Genomic DNA, 19,824 nt, shown 5'->3' with positions numbered 1-19,824 from the left:
TTGAAGATCTCCCCGCGTATTTTTTTCCTACCATGACATTATTCCTCTCCTGTATTCTGGGACAACCCTTCCCATTCCCGTCTTCCATACGGAACACTATTCCCCCACCTCCCATCAGGAGTAGGCTACATCTGAGAATCACGATCGTGCTTTAACCTCCCGTATACTGCGCCTCCTAACTCCTTCGGTTGTCTATTCCCCATCCCCGACTCCTTGCTTAAATCCCGCCTCCTGTTCATCCCTACCCTTCCCCACGCCACAGTCACCCACCAATACATCGCGGAGCAGAGAGTACGGAAACAGGAAGATGGTAAATAAACCCTACCACAACTTTAAAGCGATGCGGTAAAAAAACATATTTCCCTCCGAAAACAAAGCGTAGCAACAAGATTGCTATGAAATGATTATTAACCGAGAAATATCGATAGAATCTCGTATAGAATGCATACCTAGCCAGTCATAGATATTGGTATTCGTGACTAAGCTCTTTCAAGGAAACAAATACTTTTTTTTTTAACTATAAAAAAATAAACAACGCCTTGTATAGTCGTAATATGAAATCTTCCTGTTTGTAGAGTTTCTACCGATAGGAAAATCTTTTGGTTTATCCCGATAATCCGATACATCTCAGCTTATCGGTTTAGAAACTTCCTCAGCGTCTTAAACGATGTATTCTTTTCCTATTCCTTATTTTTGCTATTATAAAAGCTAGAAACTAATTTTATTAATTGTGTAAATTACAAATGCCATTTATAGGACTATACGAGAAGTTTTTTGGTAGCATGAGCGAGTAAAACACGCTATTCTTGCAACAATTTTAAAATGGAGACTTATTCGCATAGCACACTTCATCACTAAAATATTTTTCTTTAATGAAAGCGAGTCGAAAAACTGGCAATCGAAACAACACAAAACCTAAGAGCAATAATTTGCTTTACGGGAGAATCGACGTAAACACGATATGCGCGCTACAGAATGCATCGCAGCCGTCAAACAGCATCACTCTCTTTCTTAACCCCATCTTCAATCCTCGATGCGTATTAGGAGGGGAAAGGGGGCGGTGACTGAAGGAAGAGAAGAAACGAACCAAGGGGGATCGAAGAAAGAGAGGTGCATGGCGGGAAATCTTTCTTCTCCCCGCGGGACGACGCCGCGCCATGGAGCAAGCGAAAGGCCATCGACTTGGGTCGCTGGTCACGTGTCCACAATCGCAGCCATCTACTACGCGAGAGGGGAGGGGAGGTAGAGTAGGGGAGGAAAGAAAGGTAAGCGAAGTGGTAGGGGGAAGGGAGGGGAAGGGAGCAGACGGGACTAGATGGCGCCAAGACGTAGGTAAAACCTTTTCCCCCTTCCCACTCAACCAACTTAACCTCCTCCAAATCCCCCCACAGAGTTATCAATATTTCATCTTCTATCCCGTGAAAGTTTAACCGTGTTCTCCCTTTAAAAGAAATACTTTCCATCCGCTCGCTGTAAGCGTGAAGACGTGGGGCGACCCAAAACGACACGAAGATTGCTCCGTCTCGTGATTTTATGAAACGGTAACTAATGGTCCTGGACTAAATTAGAGAAGGTGTCCCAGGGACAAAAAAAAGTCATAAAAATCCCGGGTCTTATCGTTAAGACGTCATTTAAATCGCAAGAAACCGAAAGAGACAATTTCCGAGGTTACACTATTGTTTAAGGTAGGTTTGAACGGATCTTTTTTTTAATTAATCCGGAAATATCCCTCCATCATCGAACTTCTCTCATTAGTCGACAACACAGCCAATTTTCTAGCATTTTATCCATGAATTATAATACCATTCTTCGCTTTCCCCGCTTAACTAAAATATTCATTGCAGCAAAAGTAGAATATCGAATATCAATTTATCCTGATAACAATAATCAAATAAGTGCATCATCAAGATGAAAATAAATAACAGCGGGTTGCAAATATAGACGTTTCAGTTTGGGAAGAAGCGAAAACATACAATTTTTATAGGACAACCATAAATCACCAATATTCAAAACTCAATTTCGGATTCCCGATAGTTTAAATATCATGACATTTTCCTATATTTCGATACATCGCGAAGGCCCAGTGAGATGGTACCCTGACATCGGTCCGACACGACAAACGAAACTCACCGAAACCACAATCGGAAGCGATGACGCGCGTTCCCCCGGGAACACATTGCGGGGGTGGGCTACGCCTGGCAACGGGTGGTAAATTGATCGTTTGCGAGGCTTCCCTCGATTCCGCCTGCCCAGTAAAAAGGGGTCGAGGAGATAGTGGAAGGAAGGGTGGGCCGTAAACGTTTTTGCGGGGGAGACATGCGTGCTCTGGAACACTAAATCAATCCCTTAGACAAAGCAAAGACCAAAATGAAAGCAAATAACCCCACCAAGTCGAATGGAAAATTTGAAGAAATTAAAAATCGGTTCCTCTCTAATAGGCTTCGCGCAGGTAATTGTACCATTACAAAGATAACACTTCATTCATCGAAAAAATTAATTCGAGGATATTTTTCGAGATTGAACCATGACACCGTGAAAGCCCTTCGATGAACTCTGCATTTTTAACTCTCTAAACGGTACGTGAAATTGAAATAAAGTTTGATCCAACGAAATTGAAAAATCATTTTTTTCTTTCCGAAAAAATGAAAACAAAAAATTCGCATGGTTACCTTTATCATTAATAGACAACCATTTGAAGTATTCTCTATCGTTGCTTCCACTATAACTTCCCCATTTCAAACAACTCTATTTCTTCGATACTCGTTATCTTTTATCAAATATCACTATTATTATCAAACATGAAACAATCCACCCTTCCTTCAAATTCTTAAGTCATTGCATTCAGACATCTTCCCTAATGCATTTTTCCGGAAACAGCTCATCAAGTGAAAATGTTCAAAGAATATCATCGTGATCGTAAGACGTGACGTATTTTCCCTAATTTTGGTTTCCCTCCAATTCAATTTTCTTGCACTTAAACCACAAGAGAAATTATAGCTACATTAAATACGTGACCGCATGCGATATAATGGGGAAAATCATGCCACGAAGAGATCATGATAGATCATGAACTATTTCGAAGGGGAAAAGTAGATTACCACACCCATCCTTCTATACCTACAATATTGAGTCATTGGTTACAAAAAGTCCTATTCCAAATAAGGAGACAACAGCAGTCGAACGTTTAATAGCGAGATTGATAACATTCACCACCTATAACTCGCCTTTATAAAATGTAAAAATATATCAATTTATTACAAATATGCTAAACACGATTAACAATGGCCAAACAAGAGACATCGTCCATAAAGAGAACAATATTTTAGGAAAAATCATGTTAACAATCCAATAGAAGTTCATAAATATCTGATGCTCTTCGATTATTTGACGTCGTATAATGTTTTGTAAAGTCTTCTATAACGTGAGCAGGCAATGAAGACTTTATCCATCAAAGTGCTCTTAATTTTGTCTATCATATAACAGGGCATTGCACCGCTGAAGGCAGCATAACACCATGCAAAATAATGCAAGAACAGCAGGAGCTATCTTCCATTAAGATATCCACACAATCAATTGCTTTCACCTAATTATTAGTGGAAGAACCCTATGTAGCTGCTACAGCATCCTCTTAAAAAAAGACATTTGCGAATACATTCAACATTTCACATCCGACACATGAGATTAATGGCTCTCTGTTAAGGTCAAATCAGAAAATTTTATTTATTGGAGTTCCCACGGCCCGGTAATTTATGGCAGTCGCGCTTTTACCTTCATTCGAAAACCTTACAACTTGCATCACACAAAAAAACATTATAGTTCAATTTCGAGTCACACGCGGCACAGCGGAAGTTCCCATGGTTGTACACAATACCTATTTGATGACGGACAGAATACATCCTTGTGTTGCAAGGATATTTCCTTTCCGTCATAAAATACAGTAACTACCGCAGTTTGCTACCTTCAGAGTATTGCATCGTTGAGCACAATACTCGCAAGCAAATATCCATTATTAGCCCGCGATACAAAGCTACAGAAAGGACTGACAAAAAGTATAAAAGCCGGAAACCAACTCAAGAGAAGTCACCATCTTTTTTTCTCTCCGAGAAAAAGTTGGACTTCACACATGACACAGAATCTTTTCATCTCCTCCCTTACTCAATCACAAGTTGTCCCAGCGTGAATCTTTGTTGAATGGGGCATCGAGAACGCTCTAAGAATTCACTCTCCATTGCTTCCTTCCTTCCCGCCGGAACAAACACCACGCGCTCCCGCCTCATACCTCGGGCAAACATCCTGAAGCCATAAATACACTACCGACGAAGAGTCTCTGTTTGGCAGTCTGCAAGGAGCGCGCCAGAGCACATGGCCTGCATTGTGAGTGATCCACTCCAACACCCCATCCCACGGCGCATTCAACTCCTCCCGGCGCATTTGACTCGGATCGGTGAGAAACCACAAGAAATGGCGGGGAATCGATGAACAACGCAGGGGTAAAATGCGAATTTTTCCTTCTCAATCTTTTTCCGTCCTACGGACGTGTTTATCCGAACCAACCTGCCTGCCGCAGATAGACGCTCTTTTTTTAAGATTCTATCCGCGCAAACGTCCGTCCGGTCGTTTTGTTACCACGGACGCGAAAAGTTCATCGCGTGCCAAAATTCTTTTCTCGCCAACACTCACGGACGGACGCGCGACAAATGTGTACAATGAACCCTTACTATACACCAAAGGATGGAATTGATTCCGAGGCACGGAAGCAATGCCTAATCAGCCGCGTCAACGTCAACGAATTTCGAACATTTTTTCCGCCAATTATGCTCATAGAAAATCGCATCAGCAGTAACACATCAACAATGAATGGAAGCTTCCAAGTTTAACATATGAAAAGGAGTACGAGGAAAGACCCAGTTGGAATTTTGATAACAAAAAGACACATTATAACGTTCTCAATCCGATAGTTATGTCAAGTCACATTACTATAAACAAGCTTTACAGTCGATAAAATGACGTTAGAGCCAAGAGAAATTTCTCTGAAGCAAATTATACCTTTAACGATTAAATTGACAACATAATTCGCTCTACTGCCGGTAATTAACGGCATGGACACCTATATTTATTTATCTCATTCTCATTCATTTTCCCGTAAAAGCTATTTCCCATCTGCCAGCTAAATTAAGGTCTTCCTTTCCCCTCTGGTATATTCTAATGTTAGCTTATATATTGCTATTGTATTTGTCCTTCTTTCAATTTTGATAAAATTTTCACTTTAAATTCGAGTCACGGCTGTAAGCGAAAAATGCCTTAAATAAATACGGAAGTGATCATAAGAAGGAGTAATTTTCTAAAAGAAAATGTGTCATGTCATGAGACTAACCTTTATTTCTCAGAGTAAACTATCAAGAATATCAAGCTTGCTTTTAAAATACCTCTCCAATCATTCCCAGCTTCGAACTCCGTTCGCCATAATGTTCTGCGTCGCATATTCACTGCGTTGAAGTCGCCAGCGCAATACAGAAACGCCCCCACAACCCTCCTCCCACTAGTCCCGCCGTCAATTTACTACCGCCTGAGTTTGTTCCCGTTTTTTTTTTCGTAAGACTCGCACGAGCACAACAATCGAGGTCCGAGGCGCCGACTCGATCACTTTCACCCAGAGCGATGGTGTTTTTTTTTAGAAGGCAAGGGCCGGTTGCGTGAGAGAAAGAACGAGATACCCCTTAGGCTAGCCCGAAACGCGTATACATACGTAAGCGGGAAGATGAGCGCTATGGGAACAGCGGGGACGGGATCATCTTCTTTCCATGTGAATATCACGCATATCTCACGGGGCGACGAAGGTAATCATCCACTCCACGGCGTTAGCCACGAATTACGCTCTTGCGGTTCATCTTTTATTCACAAACCCACATTTAATTGAGATGAAAGTCTGGGAGCGTGTGAACCTATGGGGTCAAGGGAATTCGCCTATGACCGTAGGAAAAAAATCATAAAATATTTATTTCCGAAGCGTAGATAACACGAAAGAAAGCACCAAATTATATAAAATATCATTTCTTTTATACCTAATCTACACCTTCCTTTCCTCTATTTTTAAAGTCTGTTCTACAAAAAAAAGGATGACGCTATTTATTATTAAAAGAAATAAATTTGTCAACAACAAGGCGAAATTTAGCCAATAGCTACACATCTCAAATAGTTAATTGTAATTAACTGCTTATTTCATATTATGAAAAAATGAGATGGGAGGTTCACAGAAATCTTCAATTAAACTTAGCATGGATCGGTCTGGTTCTTATGTTGGTTATATCCGCTTCGATCCGTTATCGGTAATGAAACCAATAGGAACTGGTACCGAAATGATTGGAGCAAAGGCCACTTAGAAAATGTATCTTGCGCACAACCTACGTTACTTATTGTACATAAAGCAATACATCCAATCACTTATGAAATTACATGATGCATTAGTTCGGGATGTTTTCAAAATACGATAACGAAAATCATTCTCAGCTCATGAAAAATAAGCAATAACAATTAAGAACCGGAACCGAGAAATAACCATAGTCAGGAACCGAACCGGGATCGGAACAGGCAAAAAAAGTGGAATTGACTACTTTTAGCTTTCGCAAACTTTTACCTAGAGACTTAATGTTTAAAGATTACAATCTATCAGAAATGCCACACTTTATGGGAAGCAAGAGATATTTTCTTAGATTAGTTACACTTCATTATCGTGAACCTTATACAACGTTTAAAGCCACTATCTCTTTCAGAATGAATTAACACACGACGGGAATACCTTCCACGCTGTTTATGAAAATGTGAAATATCGCCCGTAGTGTTCGATTAGCAAAGCACATGCATCGGTTTCTCTGCTTCGGTCTCAGACAGACGCCTGCCGCTCGACTTTCTCCAGCCTCAAGTGGAGCAATATGAAAAAGAACCACCAATTGGCACATCTGACAACCCAAGATACGCAGGAGCAGAAGGATAAATCCTACGGATAAACTGAGACTGCGAAGAAATGGAGGAGGAGTATTCTGATGCTTGAAACTAGCACAAAGAACTTGCGAAACACGCATAGTGGTAGTGGAATTAGGTTCTCCCTCTTTCTTAAGACAACAAAGACTAACCTATAAAAGTGATTTTCCGTAGCCATTGACTTTGTAAAATATAATAATAGGATTTTTTAAAGCATTGAGAAAATTTACATCCGTTATCATTGTAGCTTTGCCGTACTTCCTCATTTCAATGGCTAAAATGAACACACATCACTACTACATTTCTCCATATGTCTGCAGAACTTTCATTTAATTTTCGTTTGAAGGAGCTAATACAGTATTTGCAATCGATAAAAGAATAATACCAAATCACACGGCAAAGAAACTTGCTTCGGATAAAAAGACCAGAATATATTGGGACAGCCTTATACTAAACGTAATGGGATTATGCCACACTGTAAAACCAGTGTCCGCCGAACCATTATAATTTTAATACAATCTGTTTTCACAACCAGAAGATAGACGTGACCAAACTCGATTCTAGTTAGCGCTATAATCCCAAATAAAAGCCTATCAAATCCCTTAAAACCATTAATAGGCAATCAAAAGATTAAAAGAACAATTCAATGAATAAATTGTTATTAAGGGAAATAGACCTCAAACGTACATGCTTAATGAATGGCCCATATAGGATATCAAATGAGTGCTTTCTTGAGTACTCTGTCTAATTAGTAATAACACGTCAAGTTCATTATTCAATTTAATCACACAATACTACGCGAGCTGCTCCAAAGAGTAAATGAAGGCTATCAATAAATAATTAACTTCTATCCACAGCAAAGCTACTTACAAGTTTACGTCAAATTCCTACCGAATCACATTATCCGCATTACCTTCTGAGGAGAATCTGACTCAAGGACAAAATTCGAGTAATCCGTCACGGTTGAACACTGATGAAACTGTAATGCTCTTCAGAGCGGTACGAGAAAAAGGCAGAATTTCAATTTTGCTGAAAGCGAAGAAACCCAAAAGGAATACTGAACCGGATGAGATCACAACGGATCCTTTGAAAGGACCGCGATATTGAACTCTGGAGATCGAAGGGATGACTTTTCTTGAACCCATGAGAAATTCGTGATGTCTCTCTAATGTCTTTTTGAGATTGGGGTGTTTCCTATAGAGGGCGGGAGAGCAGATCGTGACCAGACGTATAAGTTCATAGTCTGTCCATTGGAGCCACAACACACAGAGCACGCTGACTCAGAAGGAAAAAGAAGGAGTGAAGAGCAAGAGCAGGGGAACCAGGGCAAAACCCCCAGTCACGTGACGACTGAGGGCAACCAATGCGGTTTCACTGCGATTTCGCGCGCATGCAACTCTAACGTGACGAATCATTTGGCTACGACTGTTAGGCTTTTACCCGATACGAGCTTTTGGGCATAAGATTCGATGGCTAAAAATAAGTGAGGGGTTACAAAGTCCATGTCTGGTATAGTACGATTGTTATTGGCAGGAATATTGCCATAGAGGATTCTTCAATTAACCAAAAAAATTTTGTCACCAACAGCGCGTTTAAATGGGTATATAAAAGTCGCCATTCGACAGCCTAGGCGATTCGAATTTCACGGATATATTATCAATAATTTGGGCTTTTGAGAGATATTTTATTATTATTATTTATATTTTATAATTTATAATCGTGATGATATATTATAACAAACTTCAACACCAGTCCTCACGATTGTAAATAGCACACAGTAATTATTGAGAATAAACGGATCACTATCGCCGCGCTGCGGACTTTTTTGAAAACAGATTAAATTGCGCTTGAAGAGGAAAAAAATCTAGCTTCAAGGGGACGGAGAGCAGACTTCTCTAGATATACTTCTGGACTATTAGGATGGCGTAGTCATAGAGGGGTGTTTTATGAGAAAAACTGTCGGAGTAAATATACAAGAGAGATAATCAATTACTGCACAAGGGAACAAGATGCAAAAATCTGAGGTCGCGAGATGGGTTTGATAGGCTAATTACGACGTGAGCGTTTGTCATAATGCATTGCATTGATTTTGGAGAAGTGGAGAGTAACTAGTAGCTTCAAGAAGGACATAAGGTAAATAAGGTAAATATTAGCCGAAAGCTAACAGATATAAGTCAACAAACTTGACGTTAGACAGTTCTTTAAGGGCAACCAACAACCAATTGGCAATCGAATCGGTTGGCTATCCACAGTCAACAATCCAACAATAAAATCGAGGGTGACAGTAGAATCGCCGATGGTGAAAAATCTTCAACTATGGTTTCGATCTATCGAAGGTATCGAACAATTCTGGCGAATGTAGAAGTTTGGCGCCCTCGCGAAGACAACCAGCGTACCCAAGGGAAGCAACCAATTCTCTTGCTCTGTTTTGGAGGGTTCATGAGTCAGTGGAAGACGCGTAAGGGAAGAAAAATAAGAGAAAAAGGAAAGAAGTTAAGACTACGCCTCCTGTTCTACTAATGGCCATCAATTTTCCATTGCCTATCGACTGGGTTGACCATCGAAAATCGGTTATCCAACAATTAAACCTAGGGTCACCATCTTCGATGTGCAAAAATCACGAATTATGTCTTCGATCAGTCGTATCGAATGATTCTGGCGAATGTACAATTTTGGCGCCCTCGCGAAGACAACAAGCGTACCCAAGGGAGGCAACCAATTCCCTTGCTCTGTTTTGGCGGGTTCGTGAGTCAAGCGAATGGGTGGAAGAAGCGGAAGGTAAGGAAAATAAAAGAAAGGGGAAAGAAGTTGAGACTACGCCTCCCGTTCCCTTATATAAAAAGCCCCCATTCCATTTCTTCCCAAGGACAGCGACTGCACGGTCGACGCCGTGACTACCCACGCTCTCTTTACTAAGCGCCGTGGAATAAGGCGAGACAATTTTTTTTACTCCTCGACCTTTTTATTTTTCTTTCAAGTATCCTTTGTTTCTCCAAAGACTAAAGCCTGGCGTCTGGACGACTTAAGGGGTTACCCGTGAGCGAAGTGGAAACGGGTTAGCTCAGGTAAGCTAAATTTTACACCAATTTTTCAAGAAGGAAGCTCGCGATCGATCTAATTTCGGCTGATTCGATATTATTTAATTAATTTCAGTATAAGGCCGACATCAGAGGGGAGAAAAATGTGGCAAAAGACTAGCCAACGAATAAGTTTCAAATAATGCATTAGATAACAAAATATTTGGTACATTCGCGATTGGATTCTGAAAGCTGGCAAATATAAAATCCTCTTTTTCTCGCAACTTAGTAAGCCTCTTTTTCATTCATACATAAAAATGCAAGAATCACTAAGTCTGCAAGACCACCCTTGATCAAAAATTTTATTCTGAGTAGTTTTTACCGCGTTGTTACTCAAGTAAATAAAGAAGCACTCATTCTTGTTCACACAAAAAATAAAAGCAGTGTTTTTGGGCAAGCAACCCAAGTAAAAGCCCTGAAATTTAGTCATAAATGTAAATTTTACACGTGTTAAGATACATTAAAAATACCATAAGTAAAACTCGTTTTTTACGAAAAACATTTCGAAGAATAGATTAAAATTGATAGCCTAGGCTCACGTCATTATTCTTCCAGGAGTTCTTACGGGCAACACGCGGACTACTTACTATATGGAGAAAATATCGCTGAAGTCTGAACCAGTAATTTTCAAAAAGTATGGCCCTACATTGTATTCATGCGAACGGACCGCTGACGTTGCCTAGTAAGGAAACACACCCACGTTGAAGCTTACTCCATTTTACGATCCATCAATATGGAAACGAGGCGATTATAATTCACAGGTTCGATCGTATTGTATTCTTATTTTGCGGAGGCGTCACTAATCTTATGAGGCCAACAAGAGATCTCCAGAAAATTTAACAATATTTTCCGAAAGTCAATTTAAGAGGACTAGATTCCCACGCACCAACAGGTCGACTTAAACGAGAACATTTTAAAATCTATTTGGGATTGATCAACATGCTTATCGACGCGTCCTAAGCACTTCATAATCTCTAAGAAGTCCAAATATGGTGGTGATGATATTTCCGGCATCTTTGCTATGGGTATTAGGAAGACCATACCAGTGTCGAATCCTTTAGAAGCAGTGGCGCAGCAAGGGGGGGTTTTTGGGGGATAAACCCTCCCCCCGGCTCTCAGAGAAAATTTTTAATTTTAATCCATTTTACTTGTTTGGACCAGTATTACTTATAGAATAGTGCTAGGATTTATCAAATATCCCTCAGAAAGCCGCAAAACTCGCCATTTTGAACCACATTTCTTCAAAATTTTCTAGAGGTGGACCCCCGCAACTCCTACTTACCCTGGTAGGTATGCAATACCTCCGCACCCGTAAGTATTAGTTGCGCCTAAACCCCCCCTAACCTTAATTCCTAGCTGCGCCCCTGTTTAGGAGAACCCAAGAGAGACATCCATACACAAGTAATGGCTCGATCAGGCTAAAAGTCATACCCAAATCATGAATTTACAAATTTTACGATTAAATACATGAAAATTACACTATACTCGCCAAGTGCCGGTATGCCTGCACCGCTTTAAGTAAACCATTAAAAAATATTTAAATTAACGGGTAGCTTTATACGGTGTTAACATGGAAAGATAGAAATATGAAGTAAAACACTTTGCACTTTCCACATAAAATATTTTTATTACACACGAGTCAACATGTTTCACTGCACTGCAGCATTTTCAAGTCTTGAAAATGCTGCAGTGCAGTGAAACATGTTGACTCGTGTGTAATAAAAATATTTTATGTGGAAAGTGCAAAGTGTTTTACTTCATATTTCATAATGGATCTCCACAAAGTATCTGCCTCATCCATCCAATTCATGGAAAGATAGGTATAATAAATAAAAATTTCAATGAAATAGAAGCATTAGGCGGATATGTATTTCTCTTAGAGGGATCGGGTTGGTGTGGTAGCTTCAGTGATAGCTTCCCACCCTGTGGACAAGCGTTCAATTCCTGGCAGGGGCAGAGAATTTTTCAGAGACTGCCCGATCCCTGCTTGAGTGTTGTGTGGAGGACATGAGATCCGTCCGTCCGTCAGATGGGACGTTAAACCGTGGTCCCCTTGCTGCTTTTCGTTAATAACGGGCTAATGCCGACGCCAGGTTTCTCTCCAGCCCTCCTTTCATACCCTTCCCTCATCGCGCAAATGACCTCAGATGTCGGTAGCCTCCTCCAAATGCCATACCATACCAATTTCCTTTTGAGAACATCTCAAAATCCTTAATTGAAAAATAAATAAAAAAAATTATGCCAACGCATGTCTCTAGATCACAAAAGTTCATTTTCAAGTCCAGTTGACCACAATGATACGCGGTAAAAATATAATACCACAGTAGTGCGCATGTTTCATGTATTTGCCTTTTTATCCATTTGGTGCAATACAAGACAAGATTACCTATAACTCATCAATTAAAGCGAATTCAAACAATCTTCTCCGAGACGGATTCACAATGCGTCCAAATGAATTACAACGTGTTCGTCCTCAAATATGCCACCGTTGCAGCCCCAAACAGTAAGTCCTCCAAAATGAAATACGACCAGAACTAAAACCGTGGAGAGCGTGGGCTCAACATTCCACCGCCACTTCGCTTGAAGACCGACTGCAGGTAGACGACTACCTTTTATTACGCACTGGCGCCTGGTCAAAAAAGAAAAGAAAAGACAAAAGGTACGAAAACAACAATTAGGCAAGATTGGTTTCCCAATACAGGGCGGGGGCGTGGCTGACTACCAGACGCGTGCCCTACCATAAAGGCTCCCAAACAAAAGCAGGCAGAGGTGAAGAATGGGGTTAGAAAGAACCAAAATATATTTGACAAAACCTTAAAGACATCGACTGAAAATACGATGGGTGAAGTAAGCTCGGATAATGCAAACTGTCCCAGTGCGCTAGCTCCTAATGACTAGCCAATTCTGGAACGTTAAAATTTAATGAAAGACTTACGCAAGATTTAACACATTGCGGAAAGATAAAGAATTTAATATTTTATCCTTGCAATTGAACGTAGAAGGGTCAGAGAATCGCTTGGTTTCACAGTTTTTCTTTCAATCTAACAAATCATTTGAGGTTTTGGCTAACGAAAAAGTCTCCGGAGTTACTTTGTGGGACTGTTTCATGTTAAAAATAAAACTACTTTGTTATATTCCACACTTTATTTGTTGTATTCCACTCTTTATTTAAATGGTACGACCCGGGTTTCTGCATATGATGCTACCATCAGGACCCGGGTCGTACCATTTAAATAGAGTAAGGAATACAACAAAGTATTTTTATTTTTAACGTACTTTATGCATTTCACAAAAAGGACTTGGGATGCAAAATTAAAATCCTAAAATACGATGAAATTATAACAGTTTCAAAATTGGGGAAATGCAGTGGCCGGTAGAAAAAAAGCACCCATAAGAAAAAAAGAGAAATTAACTTCCAGTAAGAAATGAGTTGACGCAAAACGTGATGATCGATCGAGTGTTCCGCACAATGAAAGCAGCAAGGGCTCGGATAACCAAGAGTCATGTCACCGTAAGCACCGGAATTCAATACATCATAATACGTTTAGTTCACTTCCCAGCGACCCATAGGAAGATGCGATTAATAACAAGGCTGATTTTATATGAATGATTTAAGAGCATTTAATACACTAGATTATTATAACAGTACTTAAGAATTGCAGTTACTCAAACGCTTTACTTATTCTTCAAGTTAGAAATATGCAAAAGAAGAATATTGTCTATAGGAAACTAATTTTTAATTAAATCAACACTGCGAAAGATTGACATGTGCTTCTCAGATCAGTTCTCACAAGCCTCATTTCAGGAAAAAAACTTCCGTCATAAAAAAATTCTTTGGCATGGTAAATAATTTTTTATGGTTATGATCGATTCGCGATCAAAATCCCAAATTCGGCATTAATTAACATGGACCAAAATTTCGATTAAAAAAACTAAAATAATGGACTCTTCCATTAATTTAAATTGTAATCGCCCAACACCACGGCCAGGTAGAATCTTGATTTATGCACCCTCATCCCACTTCGTCCCACTCACCTGTACGGCACTGTTGAGGAAGCAATTGTTCTGTCCGGGGGCGTTGAGCAGACCCTTGGCGCCGGACGGGGTCGGCGTGGTAGCCGCCGAGGTCACCGGAGAAGTCCCGGCAGGGTTGGTCGTCGCCGCCGCCGTGCCCCCTTCCATCGGGGGACGGCGGTTGACGCCCCCGCCGAGCATGGCGTGGCCCCCGCCGACGTCCGAGGAGGCCCATGGCGCCTCGTCCCTTGGGCGTCTCAAGAGGGAACCAGGCGCCGATTCCGTGGTGCATTGGGCCATTGCGGTGGCTGCTGTCGTTTCGCTCGAGCTGCAAAGAGACGAGAGGAAGACCGTCAAAATACGGTGGCTGTCGATTTCACGGCTGCGGTTCAAATGTATCCCATTCGCCTGCGAGCTACAAGAACGTCCACTTAAAAGAAGACACCTGTCTATCCAGTTGGAAGGATGTTTTTTTCTTACATATTTTACTTGTAAGCGTGATATTGGCGTAAATTCGATTTTTGTTACGAGGGTTACGCCACTTCGCCATCCGTCTTTTGAAAAATCGTACTTTGCCATTTTTTAACTAAGAGGCAAACCTCTAAATATCACCTTTAAATTAACAAAAAAAGGATAATTTATTCTTTAAAATGATACCTAACACCTATTCGTAACAAAGGACAGTTGTTAAGAGAAAACACGAAAGTATTGAAAATGATCGATCGGTCCGAATGGTGGACTGAAGAGCACAAGATCTTTGTATTTGTGAATATTTATGTGTGTATAGCGACAATGGTCTTCAGTTTGACCCGATAACAAAAGCCAATGGCATATATTTTCTGAAGCGGTTCATTAGATAACCTCAGCATACTTTCATGGCAAGCTGGTTGCATCTCTGAACTCCCAGGACAATTAACTAACTAACTTACGTCGATCAGCCAGTAGCGAGAGCTTTTGAATAAAATGATACATTTTGGTATGATTTAAATCGCCTACAGAATTATCTCTCTTATACCACATTCAGACTAAAGATGTACAAGTTCCATCTCAGACCATAGATGCAATATCGCTGGAAGGCAAGGCACAATAATAAGTGCCCATATTAAAATAATAGTGAACCTTACAAAGTTTTATTCCTTTATTTCCAATAGTTAACTTATACTTCTGCCACTATTTTTTTTACTTAGAGAGACCCGGGTTTCGATGAGAAATCATCATCATGAGGAATAATAATTATTATTATTTATACCTGATGATGCCCAAACACTCACCTCCTATCAAACACACACAGGTTTTTCCACAGAGCTCTTGGATCCAAGCGGATAATAATTTTCGATTAATGATGCTGATTACTCATCGAAACCCAGGTCTCTTTAGGAAAAAAAAAAGTAGCGGCATAAGTAAAAGTTAACTGACAAGATACCTTTTAACGGAATACCACACAGTTAAGAATGAGTTAGTGAACTTTGACCGAATCTCTGTACCATAAATGGCAAATCTACTGGCCCTAATAAATACAGCATTCTCTTTCTGAAATGAGAAATCAAAATAGCTGCGGTTCCGGGCGGAAAGGCAACCGCTGCAGATAAATCCCCGGGAGCCATCGGCAAGCAAACAATGGCGCGCGGGGGAGAGAAGGAAATGATGTCCTTTCACACAGACGTCCAAACTCCACGATCCAATAGCGCTCTTAATTGTTCGCTCCGAAGTAGTGAGAAAAGGATGCAGAGCAGATTCTATAGGGAACGTTGTCTTCCGACTTGAGAAACGTACTGCACGGGTCAACGCTCTCTTCCATGGAAAAGCATCTTTTCCACGCAGCGAGGTTACAACTTCAAAACGTAGTAAAAAAAAGTGACTTCAAAGGAAAAATAAGGTAATGAAACATTGACAATTTATTATGGTGAGTCAAACATGACTAAAATGGCAATACCCTGATATTTGCAAAAAACATTGTGCGTAACTACGAGGCACTTCTGTGAACAAAAAAGGAAAAAGTCTAAGGAAACGATTACTTATTGTCGCAATGACTTTTAATGTGAAAAATTATAAAAGCATATCAAATTGCCAATTATATATTGCATAAATAATTTAAGAGATGCTGTAATTATGGATCTCATCTCAAGCTCATATTGCACGGAAATACTTTCTCTTTCACGGAATTTCATGATTTAATAGGCAAAGGTGTACATCAAATTTTATTTACATATACGGAAGACATATTCTTAAATAGACCTTAAGACCGCACATCCTTCCGTGTTCGTGAAATTTTTTATTATCGTTAGGAATTAAATGAAGAAAAAAGTTCTTGCATACCATCAAACAAATAAGGATATTTCAAATGATTTTTGGCATATGATATTAAACATAGCCTTAACATCCATGTGAATGGATTTTTAAATGTGTTCTTTTTACTTTAGTAAACATACAACGCATTAAGTTGCTGTGAGAAACACAAGTACTATTTCCAAGGAATATTTTTAAGGCATGTATTTGAAGGTGGAAATAGTTAGGATAACACTGATATTACGTTGGTAAGTATGTGAAACGGGTATGTTAAGCGGAAAGGTGATCTCAAAATTCGTGTTTGAGGGATGCGGTAAGCGAGGTAGGGGAAAGAAAAAAATAGGATTAATAAAAAAAATAATAAATAAAAAAAGGAAGGAAAAACGGGCCGAAGTAACTCTGAAAATACTCTACGTAAATCTCCCTAACCGGTATAATACCTTAGTTAAAAAAATTTAGCATGAAAAATTTTATAATCGTTAGGAATTCATTTAAGAAAAAATTTCTTGCATACCATCAAACTAGTACATTTCAAATGATTTTTCGGCCACTATGATATTAAACAAAGTAAACATACAACGCATTAAGTTGTATAAGAAACACAAGTACTATAACCAAAGAATATTGTATTAGCATTATTTGCATGCAATAATTTTCGACACGTATGAGTGTTACCGCGTGTTCATCTTCACCGTGGGAAAGTACAGTGTGGCCAACACTTGCCAGCAGCCCAGTCACCTGGGCGTATTCGTACTCCCAGATCATAGCCCTCTTGTCTCCCCTTCGCTTGATTAGAGAAACCGGCAATTAAATATAGGGCAGGTGGGGCGTACCAAGCACTTAATTACACATCTTTGAATCATCATCACGCCATTCAGAATACAAACACTCATCTCCTATCAAACACATACAGTTTATCCCACAGAGCTCTGGGGGCCGATGTTAAGGGTAAAGGAGCACCCTAATATTTTTTTTCCATCGGAGCATGATGGGCAAGCGGTAACTAAACACCCATCAATCAACGCGCGGGGTGATTTCCAATCATATGAATCATGGAGGGCCAAAGGTGTGGAGCAACTCTCTCCTAACAATAAAAATCAGTTAGCAAGAAACAATCATTTTTTACGAGACGTGCTGAATTATTTCGGAAGCGAGTTTCCGTGTAACATGTAGCTTTTCCGCCAAAACGAGTTTCTCATTCCTTTAAAATTATGAAATAAATATGAATAAACCCATGAGTTCAGTAGCTTCAGCCATAGTTTCTGACATTCAACACTGAATACCGAGTACTTCTTAGAGATCTTCTCATGACCCCTAATCATAAAAGCATCTAAGATTTTTATGCTAAGGATGTTTCCTAGGATGATATCGGCAGTTCTGAGTCACGTATTTTAGATAAAAGCTTATGAATACTTTTGTATCACAAAAAACTGCTATTACGTAAGTAGCATTCTCGTATTTTTGGAGTAGTGCCAGAGCATGCATTGCACACTTAAAAGTACGTAAATATTAATTTTTTCTCGAATAAACAGGTCTTTCTCCTGTTATTATTTTTCCGTGGATTGTTTTTTAAATGCTATATCAATCATAAGGTTGCTAAACAATGACCAGATACTTATGTGAAAAATAGAAAAATATACTCAGAGGAAAAGCGAAACTCAGGTAATTGGTGAAAATCATTTGAACATTATGGTATTGTGTGATTAATAAGTGAATTCGAAGCTCTCGCCACAGGGAAAAATACTTCTGTGGTACTCGCTAAAAAGAAGTACTTAAGCTTTAGCTAAGATCTTTCGGGCGAGTGGGATAAGAAAACTATTTTCATTCCCCTGAAAGATACCGCCAAATCCATCGCGATACGAGTGGATTGAACCGTGGAAGGAGAAGACGCCATGTACTACGCCCCCTGGGGGAGGGGCTCTGTTTGGGGGTTCGAGTCACGCACATCAGGGGCTGGAGAAGATGCGTGGGTGGATGATAGGGGGGAAGTGAGGGAGAGGGAGGATTATAAGAGACACAAGGGGACGGGGGGGGGGACGGGGGCGGGCGGGCAGCCTGCCAGCAAAAAAGAAAGAGCACTCTTGGATTTAACGTGTGTATCGGCCGTCATCAATCCATGGACGCCTAAACTTCCACCCCCTATTACACCCGCCTTCTTCACCCCGCTGCAAAATACGCCACGGCACCGACTCCACGCCGCAGGAGAGGGTGACTCCGTAAAGCGAGACGAGTCTGCAACTCAGTTGGCTAACTCTCTTAGTGCCACCGATATTTCATGGACAAGCGAATAGTGCCTACGTTAATTTTATAATTTTGAAAAAAAAACACAATGTGAAGTTACTATTTCAGATATCGATGTAATATTTTTTTCATACTACTAAAAACGAATTCTTCGTTAAAACTTTCGCGGGTGCTCGTCATTATGATTAAAAACTTTTGGGCTATGTCGCCGCGTCAATTCTTTGGGTGGCCTTGGGAAGGGGCCACCAAAAAAGAATTGACGCGGCGACATAGCCCAAAAGTTTTTAATCATAATAAAAATGAATTATTCTTGGCTATAATGTTCAAATACATAGGGTAAAAAATAAAACAAAATTAAATAACTAATTATGATTTTAAATCCGATCTAGGCTCGAGGCGATAGAAGGGTATAGATCATGTGCATAATCCATCCCTTTGTTTCCACACTATACAGATATTTGAGTCAACTATTAAGCCATTTAAATGTCACTGACGTGATTTGACATCAACAACACCATTCATTCACTAATAACGCAAACATTACTCGGGTGACGAGGGCAGATTCAGTACCACATTTGGGGGGTCAAATTTGGGTAATGACGTAGGTCCGCGGAGTATGGAATACCCTGGCACGGAATACGGTAGGAAAAGGCGTTCTCGCTCGTATTTTTTTTAAATACCAATTTTTTACGCATTTTGAAGCCTAAAAGTTTATTTTTTTAAACAGATGAAATTAAGCTATTTTAGAAATTAAACAAGTTAAGCAATGAAGAAGGAATTAACAGACGACTTGAATTTTAAAATAATCATAAAATATTAATATTTCATACAACACAGAAAACGTGAAAAATAAAATTGAGTCACGACCCCCTTGACCCCCACATAAATTCACCAAAGGGGGTGAAGAGTCGAATTTTTATATTTTCTTACGACTCCTATGGTACGACGAATATAACACAATATATCAGCTTTTTTCCAACACGACATTTACATCTCATTAATATTTTTCGTATGCTTTGACAGGTGCACTAGGGTCATATCAAAGACTATCCTTCGCGCGCTGTGCATTACGGTGAAACGGGAAACCTCCACACTTTAAAAATACGGTACTTAATTTCATCGGTAAATAAATTTCGAGGGTTGAGGTCACGGCTCGGAAAATTATCGTTCGCGTCAAAGGCGACGCCAGCGCACTCTCTCCCCTTTGATTCACACCGCTACCACCCTT

At 40.0% G+C, this 19,824-nt stretch overlaps 1 protein-coding gene across 1 annotated transcript in view; it reads right to left on the bottom strand.

Moving 5' to 3' along the window:
- The window catches only part of LOC124160857, a 138,096-nt gene that overhangs the window by 103,150 nt on the left and 15,122 nt on the right, over positions 1-19,824 (bottom strand). Inside the window, exon 2 of the mRNA XM_046536958.1 lies at positions 14,091-14,397. Coding sequence (XP_046392914.1) covers positions 14,091-14,369 — 279 coding nt within the window. The 5' untranslated portion in view covers positions 14,370-14,397. The remainder of the gene's footprint in view (positions 1-14,090; positions 14,398-19,824) is intronic.

Source organism: Ischnura elegans, chromosome 6, assembly GCF_921293095.1.
Source record: "Ischnura elegans chromosome 6, ioIscEleg1.1, whole genome shotgun sequence".
Classification (NCBI taxonomy): domain Eukaryota; kingdom Metazoa; phylum Arthropoda; class Insecta; order Odonata; family Coenagrionidae; genus Ischnura; species Ischnura elegans.
The sequence above is the reverse complement of the archived record's forward strand: the minus strand, read 5'-3'. Positions and strand labels throughout refer to the sequence as shown.